This window comes from Rhizophagus irregularis, chromosome 3 (genome assembly GCF_026210795.1).
Source record: "Rhizophagus irregularis chromosome 3, complete sequence".
In the NCBI taxonomy this organism is placed as follows: domain Eukaryota; kingdom Fungi; phylum Glomeromycota; class Glomeromycetes; order Glomerales; family Glomeraceae; genus Rhizophagus; species Rhizophagus irregularis.
The window spans coordinates 211,028-226,794 of record NC_089431.1 but is presented as its reverse complement, the minus strand read 5'-3'; the positions used below and the strand labels follow the sequence as shown (position 1 = coordinate 226,794).

General features: G+C 31.3%; 1 protein-coding gene across 1 annotated transcript; it reads right to left on the bottom strand.

Moving 5' to 3' along the window:
* Nucleotides 1–1,796: 1,796 nt before the first annotated feature.
* On the bottom strand, nucleotides 1,797–4,196 carry OCT59_020096 (uncharacterized protein; the record flags this gene model as incomplete). Its single annotated transcript, XM_066148948.1, has 7 exons — nucleotides 1,797–2,162; nucleotides 2,235–2,432; nucleotides 2,514–2,786; nucleotides 2,879–3,207; nucleotides 3,286–3,348; nucleotides 3,479–3,685; nucleotides 3,761–4,196. 7 exons carry the CDS (start codon nucleotides 4,194–4,196, stop codon nucleotides 1,797–1,799), a joined length of 1,872 nt encoding a protein of 623 aa, XP_065989906.1.
* Nucleotides 4,197–15,767: the final 11,571 nt, after the last annotated feature.

Genomic DNA, 15,767 nt, shown 5'->3' with positions numbered 1-15,767 from the left:
GTCTAGTGATCAACTGATCAATTTATATATTATAGAAAATTTGAAAAATTGGAAAATCGGGATATGTTTCGGATATCGGAAATGGTTTTGGGATTCGGTGAGAGTTTAGGTTTCGGGTCAAGTTTCGATTCGTATATACCAAAACCCGAAACTTTCGGAAATGCTTCTGGAGGTTTCGATACCCATGTTTAGTCAGATCCTATAATCCATTGAACCTTATTTCAAGTTTTAACAGCACCCGTTAATAACTTAAAATCCTCCTTATTCTAATATATTCGGACTCATCTACGGTTTATCCTTTTTGATTATAATGTTTTAAATATTTTACACATTTTCAATTAAAAATTTTTTTTACTTAATGGAATACACCAATTTATATACCTCAGTTGGCGTCAAAAACCAACCTTCTTCTTCCTTAAAAAATCTTAAAAAAACACAAAAAAATTCAGAAAAACAAAAAAATCAAAAAAATAATAACGGTTCAAATCCCATAGATTATACTTTCAACATTAACGACATTCCTAATGAGGAACATCTTACTAATTTACATGTTGTTAATACTGATAACCAATATTTCATAGATTACCTGAAAATAGGTACAATTAATATACAAGGCGGTTACAAATCAAAATTACCAGATTTAATCAACTATTTCGTCACTCATAATTTCAACATCCTAGGTATAACAGAAACACAATACTGTTTTAAACATGAAACTAACAAACTTATAGATAGATTTCCCCACCCAACTAACAAAAATTTAGCCATTTATATAATTTTAGACGCTAATGGCACTGGTCGAAATAGTCCAAATCGGCTAGAAATCGGATGTCCGATTTTAGGCCGAATTTGGTGATAAAGATGGCCGATTTATTAATTTAGGCAAAGTTCCGATTGGCAGGCCGATCGACGCCGATCAGAATATCCAAATTGTATCTGAATTGCTTAGTATTTTTGATCCGAATTGTTTAAAAAAATATATTCATAAATTTACCGAATTGCAGTGAATTTATTCTGAATTATGATAAATTTTGATAAATTGCGATAAATTTTAATCTGAATTGCAGTAAATTTTAATCTGAATTGCAGTAAATTTTAATCTGAATTGCAGTAAATTTTAATCTGAATTGCAGTAAATTTTAATCTGAATTGCAGTAAATTTTCTATTCTGAATTGCAGTAAATTTTCTATTCTGAATTGCGGTAAATTTTCTATTCTGAATTGTGGTAAATTTTATTCTGAATTGCAGTAAATTTTAATCTGAATTGCAGTAAATTTTAATCTGAATTGCAGTAAATTTTAATCTGAATTGCAGTAAATTTTCTATTCTGAATTGCGGTAAATTTTATTCTGAATTGCGGTAAATTTATTCTGAATTGCGATAAATTTTAATCTGAATTGCGGTAAATTTTAATCTGAATTGCAGTAAATTTTCTATTCTGAATTGCGGTAAATTTTATTCTGAATTGCGGTAAATTTTATTCTGAATTGCGGTAAATTTATTCTGAATTGCGGTAAAAATTTAATGAATTGCGGTTAATTTTATTCTGAATTGCGTCTGAATTGCAGTAAATTTTATTCTGAATTATGGTATATTTGCAGTAAATTTTATTCTGAATTGCGGTAAATTTGCAGTAAATTTATTTCGAATTGTAATTAATTTTTTTCTGAATTAAGACAAATTTATTTTGAATTATGGAAAATTCTAATACTAATAATTTGGAATATTAATTACATATATATATAGATTTTTGACAAAAAAAAGAAAGTTTTCTACCAAATTAATTCAGATTCGTTCATTGCGCGTCGTCCATATGTAAATCAGAATCTGAATTATTATGATTGTCGCCGACCGTTGATTTTGATGGTTTTTCTTCTGCTTCCTTGTTATGGTCTTCATCATTTTCGGTGGTGTTGCCAGTTGCTGGTGTTGTCCCTCTACTAACTTCTTCTTCTTCTTCATCATATTCAGTGATTAAACCCTGATCGATATCAGTATCGAATATTAAATCTTGTTGTTGTACGATATAAGACCATTCGGGAGCATTCGACGGATGTGGTCGGTCGTATTTTTGTACCTCGTCATTGTATCTACGTTCGCGTATTAATTTCGACTTATTTGACGAGTGTACATCGAGTACATTTCGTAGCAAATTTTTAAGCTGAAGAAACAATAAAATATAAAAATTAAATCCAGCGATTCGTCTGAAAAATCAAGATTCAGAAGTTCTAACCTCATCAGATCTCCACGAATAGTCGTAAATAGCGATTATGGACTTTGTTGGGTCTTCTTCGTCTGTCTCGCTTATTTCTGGAGAATGAAATAAGCGATTGGATAACATCTTTAGTAATCTACGCTTATCATATTTTGTTATCCGTTCATCGTCAAAACTATATAATCTCTTTGCCGCCTTAATTCGGCGGATTTTCTTCTAAAATACGTTATAATTTGAATAAAATTCAATACATAATCGGAATAAAATTTAGCATAATAATTATAAATCATTACTAACGTCGTGTACTCGATTGTTTGAGTGCACCCGGTGTTTATTTTCATCGGCTTTTCCCCTATCCATTAATCTTTGATGAGAACGACGAGACTTGTGGAGACAACCCAACCATTTTGTAAGTTGCTTATTCGAAGCGGGAAAACATGGAGCAAGGGCTGAACGCAATTCAGGGACTAGCTTACGACAAATCTTGAGATTTTTCGCGCTATTGAACGTTTTATTGTAATCTAGTCCTCGAGTTTCATCGATGGTTTTCAAAATAGACTTCATTTCAGCCTAAATATAACAATCAAATAATGATAACCGGTACTTAATTACTCAATACTGCAATTTTAAATAACTGAATCAGACAAATAAAATTAATATACCCTAGCTTCTTTTTCGTCGTACTCATCATTATTGTTAGAACCAGACCGTTCTTCCTCCGATTCTTCTTCGTATCGCTCGGACTTTTTTGTCTTAATTCTTTTTTGACGTTTTGCCGGCTGTTCGAGATCCGTCTGCCTATGAATGGCTTTAGGCAGACGGATTCTCGAATACCTGTTTAAGCTTTCACGTAAATCGTCATTCTCGTCTGCAAAGGCCTCGTTTATTCGAGTCAAAAAACGATTTTCGTCGAATAATCGGTTATTTTTGCGTTGAAGCTTTGCATTCTCTACTTGTACTTCTTCAATTTGTTTCTTTAATTTTAGATTTTCTAAATAAAGAATTTTATTAATAGTAATATTTTTTTACGAATAATTCTGAATTTATATGAATGAAGTCAAAATCGTACCTGCTTCTAAATCAGTATCGTCGTCATCGATCATCCTTTCATTACCTTGATCGTCTTTAACCACTAATACGAATTTTTGTGGAATTCGAATATTCCCATATCATTTTTTCATTTCCGATAACATCTCTTGTTGATCTATAAAAATTATTAATTATCGTACATGTCAATCAGCAATTTTCCAAAATTCAATTACCTTTAGGAATATTTGGCGGTTCAATTTCTATAACCTCATCGTCAGACTCTTCTTGAGTCGGCTTAGTCGACTTTGCAGATTTGAGGATCGACTTGATGGGTGACGATTTGCTAGTCGACTTATTGGTTTTGTCAATCGTCTCATTCGGATTACTTTCTTCTTCTGTTCTTCCCCGTTGACGATTAGATCCTTCGTCAGGTGTTTCTTCTTGAAACCTTTGCTGCTTTTATTTGTTTGACTTGGTGAGTGACGATTTGCTAGTCGACTTATTGGTTTTGTCACTCGTCTTATTCGGATCACTTTCTTCTTCCGCTCTTTCCCGTTGACGATTAGATCCTTCGCTCGGTGTTTCTTCTTGAAACCTTTGCTGCTTTTGTTTGTTTGACTTGGTGGGTGACGATTTGCTAGTCGACTTATTGGTTTTGTCACTCGTCTCATTCGGATTACTTTCTTCTTCCGTTCTTCCCCGTTGACGATTAGATCCTTCGTCAGGTGTTTCTTCTTGAAACCTTTGCTGCTTTTGTTTGTTTGACTTGGTGGGTGACGATTTGCTAGTCGACTTATTGGTCTTGTCACTCGTCTCATTCGGATTACTTTCTTCTTCCGTTCTTCCCCGTTGACGATTAGATCCTTCGTCAGGTGTTTCTTCTTGAAACCTCTGTTGCTTTTGTTTGTTATTTTTTTTATTGTTTTTTTTATTATTGCTATTATTTGACATTTTATATTCACTCAATATTCGTTTAAAAAATCGAAGCGGGTTCAATATCGTCATATCGTTGAGATCCCCCAATTCCCTCTGTCATCAAATTACAGAGTTGCCACATCGAACGGGCATTCCCATGGTCGAACGAATGAATAAACGAACGAACGAACAATTAAACGAGCGAACAATTAATCAACAACATAATTAACAAACAATATAATCAACGAACAATATACAACAACATATACAACATTCTTGGTTTACAAAATAAATAGCGTTAGTAATATAAAATGTCGAACGATATAAAATAAAATTAACTTCTCTAAATTTTCCCCAAATTATATCCACTTTTACCTTTAATTTCAAACTTCGATAGCTCTCGCTACGAATTATTACTTTCCAGAAGTGTATATTTAATTCATCTTAAACTTTCCATTTATTCAATTAAAATTAATTAAACAAACATTAATTAAAGTTTAGGGCGAACCTATTACCTTTAATTAACATTAAACTTTACTAACAAATAATTAAAAAATAAAACTTATATTTTTATTGAGTTCTGTGGATGAGAACTAAGGAATTACCTTGAATTCCGCTCTCTATATATACAATTTTTATGCTACTTTCTATTCTATCTATATACTATCTTTTATGTTCTTTTTACATATTATCTTTGAACTATCTTTCTAATATACTATCTATATTTTAAATACGCTATCTTTTAATATGCTATCTTTTAATATGCTATCTTTTTATATATGTTCTTTTTAATATATTATCTTTTACGTTCCATCTTTATACTATTTTTTTATATTATCTTTTACATTACTTTGTGTTCTTTAATCTTTCTGTCATTATTTTATATGTTCTTTTAATTCGCTTTATGTGTTTTGCTTATAATCTATCTTTTGTGGCTTATAATTATTCTTTCTTATCGTTCTTATTGTTAAAGATTGCTAAGCCGCAATTGATCGACTTTATTTATCCTATTGGTTCCTTGTCAATCATTCAATAAATATTACATCATGTAGATCATTACTCCTCCTAAATGTTTATCCTTTTCGGCTAATTATTTATCCATCTACGCCAATCCACGATTAATTTGTTCGTTCTTAATATTTAATAATTACATTTGGTGGTTGAATTTTATCATCTTTCCGTGCTTGATATTCGACCGTTTACATTATCCCCCTCTTCGCTATTTGTGACCTCACAAATAACTTTAATAGAATCGAACTCGTGTCTTATCCATAATAATTTTAATCGAATCAAACTCGGGTCTTATCGAATACCTCTTTTCCTTTAATTACTATTTTTGGTGTAAATCCCCTTCGATCATAAAATCTCTTTAACCATTCTCCATTTTGTGGTGTTTTTAGTATTCTTCCGTCTAATTCTTTGAGTTTATATGCTCCATTTCCAAATTCTTCGTGAATTAAATATGGTCCTTTCCATTTGTTCTGCAATTTTCCTGACCATTGTTTCTCTCTCCATGCTTCATATAATAATACTTTTTCTCCTATTTTAAATTTAGGTTTTCTAATTCCCCTTTTGTCGTGTTGTTGTTTTTGTTTCTCTTGAGCTTCTTTCACATTTTCTTTTATTTTCCTTCTTATTACCGGTAGCTCTTCAATTAATATTTTTACTCTGTCAGCTAATGTTATTTTATTTTCGTCTTTATCCAATGGTAGTTTTGCTCTCCTTCCGTATGTCGCATAAAAAGGTTTAATCTTTGTTGATGATTGCTTCTTTGTTCTATATGCAAATAATACAGATGGTATATGTTTATCCCAATTTTCTTCTCCTAATTTGGCTAATCCTTCACATAAAGTTTTATTGAATCTTTCGACCAAACCATTTGTTTGTGGCCTATATGGTGTACTTAATCTATGATTTATTCCACACCTTTCTACCAATTCTTCCATCATTCTATTGTTAAAGTGAGTCCCTCTATCACTAATTATTTTCTTTGGACACCCATGTCTACAAATTATGTCCCTCCAGATAAATTCTACTACCTCTTTCGCTGTAGCTTCTTTTAGTGGTGCGGCCTCGGGCCATTTTGTAAAATAATCCATTGCTACTACAATGTACTTATTTCCCTTTTCTGTCTCTTTTAGTGGTCCAACTATATCTATCCCAATCATCTCGAATGGTCCATTTATCTTTATCGGCATTAATTCGTTCTTTCCTCTTGGTTTTCCTCTCATTTGACAATTCCAACATGTTTTTACATATTCTTCTACATCTTCTTTCATATTTTTCCACCAATAACTTTCTTTTATTCTATCTAATGTCGCTTCTACTCCAAAATGTCCTGATAATTCATTATCATGCATCACGTACATCAATCCTTCGTATTCATAATCCTTAATTACTCTAAATTTGTTTTATCCTTTTACTCTATATAGAATTCCCTCTTTCAATTCATATTTATTCTCCTTTTCGATATTGTCAATTATTCTCTTGTAATTATTTTCTTCCATAATATTTCCCTAATTGATTCTACTTCTAAATTTGTTATTTTCGCTATGTGTTCTATATTTTTAGTCCTGTGCTCTTCTCCATTTCTCCACCTCTTTAAATACTTTTCTCCAACTATTATTGTCATTTTTAACTTTTACTCGACTGTATCTTTTAGTATCTTTGTACACGCCCTGATTTTCTTCAAACATTCTAACCATGTCCAAATATTCATCCTTCTTTAATGTTGGATATGATAATTTTTCCGTTTTCTTTGTTTCTCTTCCAATGTAATTTTTCCAACATACGTCGCCATCTTTTTCTAAAAATATCACTATTGATTTATCTATTGTTTCTTTCAATCTGAATATTTCTTTTTTCATCTCATGATTTCCATGTGGAGTAATCAACCCTCTGTCAAAACTTTTCGTCTTTTGATAATAATATTCACAATATGGTGATTTGTCTAAAATTATTATATCTGTATCTTCATCATATTCTAACATTCTTCTGTTTATTTGTTCCACTACTTCTTTTCTAAATTTCCATTCCGTCTCCATCTTTGATTCGTGAAATTCATCTTTATCTTTTCTCCTTCTTTTATAAGTGTTGAATCTTACTTTTAATCCTTGCTTTTTCCATTCTTCAATTAAATTTTGTACTATACTTGTTTTCCCTAATCCATCTACTCCATCAATTATTACTATTTCTGGTTGGTCTTCTACTATCTTTAATAACCTACTTAACGCGTCAGCGTTCGTGTTTTCTTTTCCTGATCTATGTATTACTTCAAAATTATATTGTTGTAATTCCATTACCCATCTTGCTCTCTTTCCTTTCGGTATCTTTGCATTCATTAATCCTTTTAATGCACTGTGATCTGTTATTACTTTAAATTTTCTATCGATTAAATATTTATGAAAATGTTGAATTCCCCAAACTATTCCTAAACATTCCAATTCTGTTATCGGATAATTCTCTTCTGCTGGTAATAAACTTCTACTTGCATATGCTATTACTACTTCTTTTCCCTTTTCATCTTTTTGACTTAATACTGCACCTAATCCTTTTCCTGATGCATCTGTTATTAATAAAAATTCTTTCTTCCAATCTGGATGTCGCAATATTGGATATTGTATTAACTTTTCTTTCAATTTTTCAAACGCTTCTTGTTGTTCTCTTCCCCAAATGAAAGGTATTCCCTTCTTTCTCAAATCACTTATTGGTCTTACTATCTTTGAAAAATTCTTCACAAATTTTCTGTAATATGAACAAAGTCCTAAAAATGATCTTACTTCTTTCACTGTTGTTGGTGCCTTCATTTCTTTTATCTTTTCTATCTTTTTATCGTCTGGCCTTAATCCATCATTTCCTACTATATGTCCTAAAAATTCTATATTTCTTTCCAAAAATCTACATTTCTTTAATTTTATTATCAAATTATTCTCCCGTAACTTCTTTAATACTTTTTCCACATGTTCCATATGATCTTTTAAATTTTCTGAATATATCATAATATCATCGATATATACTACCACAAAATCGTTTATGTATTCTTCCAGTATTTCATCCATTAATCTTTGAAATGTTGCTGGTGCATTCGTTAAACCGAACGGCATTACATTATACTCAAATAATCCTTTCAAACATACAAATGCTGTCTTTTCTTTGTCTTCTTCTTTCATTTCTACTTGATTAAATCCTGCCGCTAGATCTATACTTGAAAACCATTTTGCTTTTCTATATTTGTCCAATAATTCATCCATTCTTGGTAAAGGAAAACTATCCATTATAGTTATCTTATTTAACTTCCTGTAATCAATGCAAAATCTATATTTTCCTGTTTTCTTTCCTGCTAATGTAACAGGTGAACTCCATGGACTTTTTGATTTCCTTATCCTTCCCTGTCTTAACAATTTATCTACTTCTTCGCTTATAAATTTTGCCTTCTCATCTGTTTCTTTATATCTTCTTTGCTTTATTGGTTCTACCCCATCTTTTATTTTTATCTCATGTTGCGCTGCTTTTGTTCTTCCTTCTATTTCCTCATCGTATTCCAAAATATCTTGATATTCTAATAGTAATTTTACCATATTTTCCCAAATTGGTTCTTCTACCTCCCCTATACTTAGTTTTTGCATAAATTTTTCACTTGGTTCAAGCATCTTTTCCGTCTCTCTCTCTTCAGAGCCAAGACTCTCTATTTAAAATTCTGGTGCATTTTGAATACTTCTCCTTCATCGTTACTTTCATATTCTTCATCGTCCTCACTCTCCTCACTTTCATATGCTACTTCCCTTTCGTATCCTACTGGAATCGTTATTATTTCTCCCTGTTCTTCTATTCTTAAGGTATGATCTTCAAAATTTATTTTTGCATTATACAACTTCCATATGTCATTTCCCAAAATTAGATCCTCTTCTTCTGAATCGATTACTTCAACTTCTTTCAGTATCTCTAATTCATCTTTGTATCTTAAAGTTATATTTGCCTTTCCTAATGCTGCTATCTTTTGCCCATTTGCTATTGTACATCTAAATTTACTTTTTCCAAATATAGGTATATTCAATCTTCTTCTTAATTTATCTGTTATCACACTTACTGCTGCTCCAGTATCTATTATTACATTCACTAATTGATCTTCAACTTCTAATTCCGTTCTCATTGCTGTAGTTCTTTTTTCCTCATTTTTCATAGTTCCCACCGAGTGTAGTCAATTTTTCTCGTTTATACTTCTTGGTCTATATGTTCCTTCTCTCAATTGCTTGTGATACTTAGTATTCTCATTTGTTAATTGTCCAAATGTTATATTCGCTCTACAATTTTTCACGTCTCCCACAATGTTGTAAGGTGGTATTCCATCAGTTAATCTCGGTCCATATTCTCTGGGCTTTCCTGTCCCTGGTGGCTTTGTTCTAACCCAATTTCCAAATTCATCTTGCCGCATTCCAGGGTAAAATGCTTTGCCTTCTTTTGTGAACATTGGTCTATAAAATCTTCCATCTTTTGTCATGGGTCGACGACCATAATTATAATCTTCTGGTCCTATTGGATTATCCCAATTTTGACTATCTTTGTATACATTATTTTGTTCTGTCCTTTCGGGCGTATATCTTGGTGTTGTTGTTCCACTTAGTATTTCTCTATCATCCATTCTATTTCCCGCTTCTCTTAATTCTTCTTGTAAATTTCCTTCTTCATCATTATTTTTATATCCCACTACTGGATTCGTCCTTCTTGTTTGTCTTCTTGTTTTTACTGAGTTATCTTTCGCGTACAATTCATTATGGTAATTTAATTCCCTATCTTCATAATCATCGTAATGACCTTGTGTATAATACATTTCACCGTATTGTGGTTCCCCATATTCATATCCATCATAATCATATTCTTCTTGATCATCATATTCGTCCATCATATTTATTCTCGCATTCCTTCTTTTCTCTAGACACTCTCCTGAATAATGACCGACTCTACCACATGTATAGCATGTCGGTACCCTTTTTTGATTTGATTGATAACTATTCCTATTACCATCATTTAATCTCCTTCCCATATTTGATCGATACCTATTATTATCGTTATTTAATCTTCTCTCTATATTTGATACCAGTCCTTCTAATTTACTAATTCTTGCCTTTTCCTCAAACGCTTTGACTAATTCATCCTCATAATTTTCGTTCAATGGTTTTGTGAACATATTTTGTCTATTATCATCTCTTCCGATGTCTATCTTTGTACTAACTGGTAAACCTATTGTTTTCCTATAAAATTCGTCCCTTGCACTTTCTTCTCTTTCTGCCATTTCTATTGCCCCATTTAAGTTCCCCGGATTCTGTCTTCTAATTTGATACCCTATTGCTGGTTCCAATCCATCAATATAATAATCTACTTGACAATCATCTGCTAAGGCATGTTCTCTAGTTGCTATCCTTAATATTTGTCTAAATCTTCCTGTGTATTCCTCAACATTTTCATTTTTCCCTTGTCAAATTTTTCTTAATTCTTGCATTTTCTTTCTTCTGACATCCTCTCTAGTAAATCTCCTTTTTATTCTATGCTTTAAATCATTATCATTATCTGCATCCGCCCAATTCACTAAGTTACCTGCATTTACTTCTTTCATTTCATTATACCATTGTGATGCTGCCCCTCTTAAATGTGCTGCTGCGTATGCCGCTTGTCTTACACCATTAGCTCCTGCTGCTTTTCCGACTGCTGTAAATGCTACCTCAAATTGTCTAACCCAATCGTTAACATCTTCGTCTTCTTTTCTATAAAAGAGTGGTACACTAACCATTCCTCCTGCTTCATTCCCTGCATTTTCAATCCTATCTATCAAACTTGCTCCTGCTCCCACTGCTGCATTCAAAGTATTAGCTGGATAACCTAAAGCATTCTCTATTAATCTCTTTACTTGATTCTCGGTTGCCATATTTTCTTGAAATAAATCTTGTAAATTGTAATCAGATAATTCACTTTCGTTGTCAGAATTTTTAATATTTAATGAACTATTCGTATCTGAGTTTTGACTTAAGTCGATATCTCCTCTATTTATAACATTTTCAATTTCATCTTCAAATTCTTCTTCATTAAAATTTTCAATATTTTCATCCCATATTTCATCCGGACTTAATATTTCTCCAGTCTTTTCTGAATCATCTGTATTATCTTCTTCTGATTCTTCATTATCACTCTTTTCACCACTTTCTTCACTATCTATTATTCCTGCTTGTTCTTTCAACAACTTATCTAACTTTTTCTTCAATTCTTCTTCCGACTCATTCTTATTTTCTTGAAAGATTTCAATGAATTCTTTATCTAAAATTTCTCCATCTGTATATCCCATACTGGTTAATCTTAACAATTCTTCTTCAGTTACTATTGTTCCGATATCTTCAAAAATCTTCTGCAATCTTTTTACCCGATCATCAATTTCATCAACATCTTCTTCTTCACAATCTTTGCATACAGTTCCTCCAAATCTAAACATATTATTCATCCATCTTATTTCGCACCTTTCGCACCAAGTTGTATTCTCATTTAACCACTTATGAATTTCTCTTCTTAATTCTTTATCTTCCAATTCTATTATTCCCATATATTCCATTATAAATTCTTCTGTTATTAATATTCGATTATTTACCCCAAAACTCTTCATTCTTTGAATTTCTGATACATCTATTTCATATCCTAGCTTTTCTATCTCATCTTTTAATTCTGCTAACTCATCTTGTTCATCTTTCTGCATTTCTTTAATACATTCCCCACATTCATTATCTGTTTTGTCCATTTCGAACCTTCTATTACCGCATCTTTTACATATTACTGTTTCTTTTTCTAACCATTCTCTTATCTTCAATTCTTTTTCCCTTTCGTCGATTTCCTCTATCTCCTGAACTTTATCTATAAATGTTTTCGTTACCAATATATCCATTTCTATCATCAACTTTATTCCTATCTTCCAAATGTATCTCAATTGATCTTCGTCTATAGAGCTTGTCCTTCTTTTTAATTCACTAAATTTCCATGATTTGTCCCCTATTATTATCTCTAATTCTTCCTCAGAACTATTTTCTAATTCATAACTTGCCGGACTATCTTCACTTTCTGAATCTTCTGGTTCTTTTGTAAAACCCCTAGTATCTATAAATATCCTTATTATCTTTTGTACCATATTCCTGTGATATTCATGAACATTTTCTATATTTATGTTCTCGTATTCCATATTGGACATTAATTCCTTTACTTTCTCCTCGTTCGTAGCTATTCCTTCTTCTTCATATAGTAATTCCCTAAATGTCTTCATTGCTCCCATCTTTACTCGTAATGGTCCAACTTCTTTCGATGTGATTCTATACCATTGCCAAAATTTCTCAAACCTTCTTTCAACATCCCAATCTTCTAAAATATATTTGTGTTCTATCAATTCAGGATTTCCAATCAATCTATCAAATACTTCATTCCCCAGATTTCTTTCAATACAATCCCTCACAATCACTAATATGATTGTTCGTAATCCTTTCTCTTTTATTTTCGGCTGTATCCTATATCTTATTGATTCCGTTATTCTATCCATTATGTCTCTACATTTCCCCTTATGTATTGTATCTTCTCTTTCTGAATTATCCATACTTAATAAATCCAATAATCCTTTAATTGTTACATCATTATATATTATTATTGCATCTTCAAATTTAAATAATGCGTCCCAAAATTTCTTGAATACTATTGGTTCATTTACTATCAGATGACACAATTCACAATTTAAACATTCGTCCAATTCTTCTGTTCCTAGTTCGTGTTCCTCCTTATGTGTTCTATATTCACTTTCCCATTGATGGTACCATTCCATTGTATGCTTTAGTTAAATTGCTATAAATATCCATCCAGAATCTCAATCGGATTCCTCTCTCTATATATATATATTTCACTCTTATCATTTCTATTTTTGATCTTCCAAACATTCTTTTATCTTTAAATAGATTGCTTCTTTCAATCTTTAGATTCCATCTTTCAGTTTTATGTATTCGCTACGCCATATTCTATTATTAATTTTTGCTGCGCCTCAAAATTTCAAAAATTATTCTAAGTCCATGATCTCCTCAGACTGCGGAGGTTTTTACTGCGCCACAAAGTTTATCTTTTGTCACCAAGATCCATAATCTCACATATCACATTCTAAATTTTATCTCCTATCACCGTGATTCATAATTACACATATCACATCCTAAAATTTATCTTCCATCACCGAGATTCATAATTTCACATATCACAAACTCCAAAATTTTCATAACTTTTAAAGTTTGCGAATCTTCAATCTTTCTTATCATCCACATAAATCCTTCTTACTAAATATTCTATGTTATGTAAATTAATCTATATTACGCAAAATGTCGTTCTTTTCAGATAAATGTCCTTCTTTTCAAATAAATGTTCCTTTTCAGATAAATATTCTTTTTCAAATAAATGTTCTTCTTTTAAATAAATGTCCTTCTTTTAAATCAACGTCCTTCTTTTCGGATTTTACTCTATTATTAAATACTGCGCGTAATGTTCATTATACGGCTCGTTAATGTGTAAATATCCTTCTATTTTATCTTCTTTTAACGGAACATTGTAATGAGAGCGTGAACTAGGATACTACACCAGGAACCTTCATCTGAAATGTAGCCTAGGACCTGTAACAATACAACGTATCCATTTTTCCTCCTTCATTGGCCGACTTGTCTCTTAACGGGTGAATCTAACCTTCCAAAATCCAGTTTCAAAAGTCATCAGCTATCCATAAAACTCATCTAAACCAACTTATCTTTCCTCAAATTGGTGGACCTATACTGGGCTTATCACTATCTTTTTCCCATTGGGTAAAAGCATGATAGTTTACAGGTTTGTCCTATTTTATCCATTCAATATTTCTTGATAGTAGGTGTCTTTACAATTTTCGTTCCCCGTCCCCAAAGCAATTTGCGCATTATTGAGCTGGGTATCCAGATTTGACGTAACCCATACGTTATAATCTTTAATGTCGAAGAATAAAAATTTTCCAATCTCGAGCATTTATCCAAAATTCAAACTCAGAGGTAACCCATACCACACAGATGAACCCCAGATAATACATTGGTGTTCTCCCATTATTAATCTTTATTTCAAAATTCATCTTTCACTTCCCCATCTCCTTATGAAATTTCTCAGGTACTTTATTCCCGAAAGAAATATTCTTGTGCTTTCTATCGATTAAGTGATTACTTGCACAACAACAAACTCCAATCTTTCACCTTTTCAGGTTTTTAACTCGATTAAATCCTTGTTGATTTATTGGTTCCTTTTGAACTCGTCAAAACCTGAAATCTAAAAATAAATTCTAAAAATAAAATATTGATTAATAATACCTATCAGTGACTTACTAACGAAATTAAATTTTCATATTCATTATAATAATAATCATGTGATGATGATCATTTCCTTTCTTGCGAGCATGCACCATATGAGATCCCCCAATTCCCTCTGTCATCAAATTACAGAGTTGCCACATCGAACGGGCATTCCCATGGTCGAACGAACGAATAAACGAACGAACAAACAATTAAACGAGCGAACAATTAATCAACAACATAATTAACAAACAATATAATCAACGAACAATATACAACAACATATACAACATTCTTGGTTTACAAAATAAATAGCGTTAGTAATATAAAACGTCGAACGATATAAAATAAAATTAACTTCTCTAAATTTTTCCCAAATTATATCCACTTTTACCTTTAATTTCAAACTTCGATAGCTCTCGCTACGAATTATTACTTTCCAGAAGTGTATATTTAATTCATCTTAAACTTTCCATTTATTCAATTAAAATTAATTAAGCAAACATTAATTAAAGTTTAGGGCGAACCTATTACCTTTAATTAACATTAAACTTTACTAACAAATAATTAAAAAATAAAACTTATATTTTTATTGAGTTCTGTGGATGAGAACTAAGGAATTACCTTGAATTCCGCTCTCTATATATACAATTTTTATGCTACTTTCTATTCTATCTATATACTATCTTTTATGTTCTTTTTACATATTATCTTTGAACTATCTTTCTAATATACTATCTATATTTTAAATACGCTATCTTTTAATATGCTATCTTTTAATATGCTATCTTTTTATATATGTTCTTTTTAATATATTATCTTTTACGTTCCATCTTTATACTATCTTTTTATATTATCTTTTACATTACTTTGTGTTCTTTAATCTTTCTGTCATTATTTTATATGTTCTTTTAATTCGCTTTATGTGTTTTGCTTATAATCTATCTTTTGTGGCTTATAATTATTCTTTCTTATCGTTCTTATTGTTAAAGATTGCTAAGCCGCAATTGATCGACTCTATTTATCCTATTGGTTCCTTGTCAATCATTCAATAAATATTACATCATGTAGATCATTACTCCTCCTAAATGTTTATCCTTTTCGGCTAATTATTTATCCATCTACGCCAATCCACGATTAATTTGTTCGTTCTTAATATTTAATAATTACATTTGGTGGTTGAATTTTATCATCTTTCCGTGCTTGATATTCGACCGTTTACATCGTCCTATTTATAAATTTAAAAATC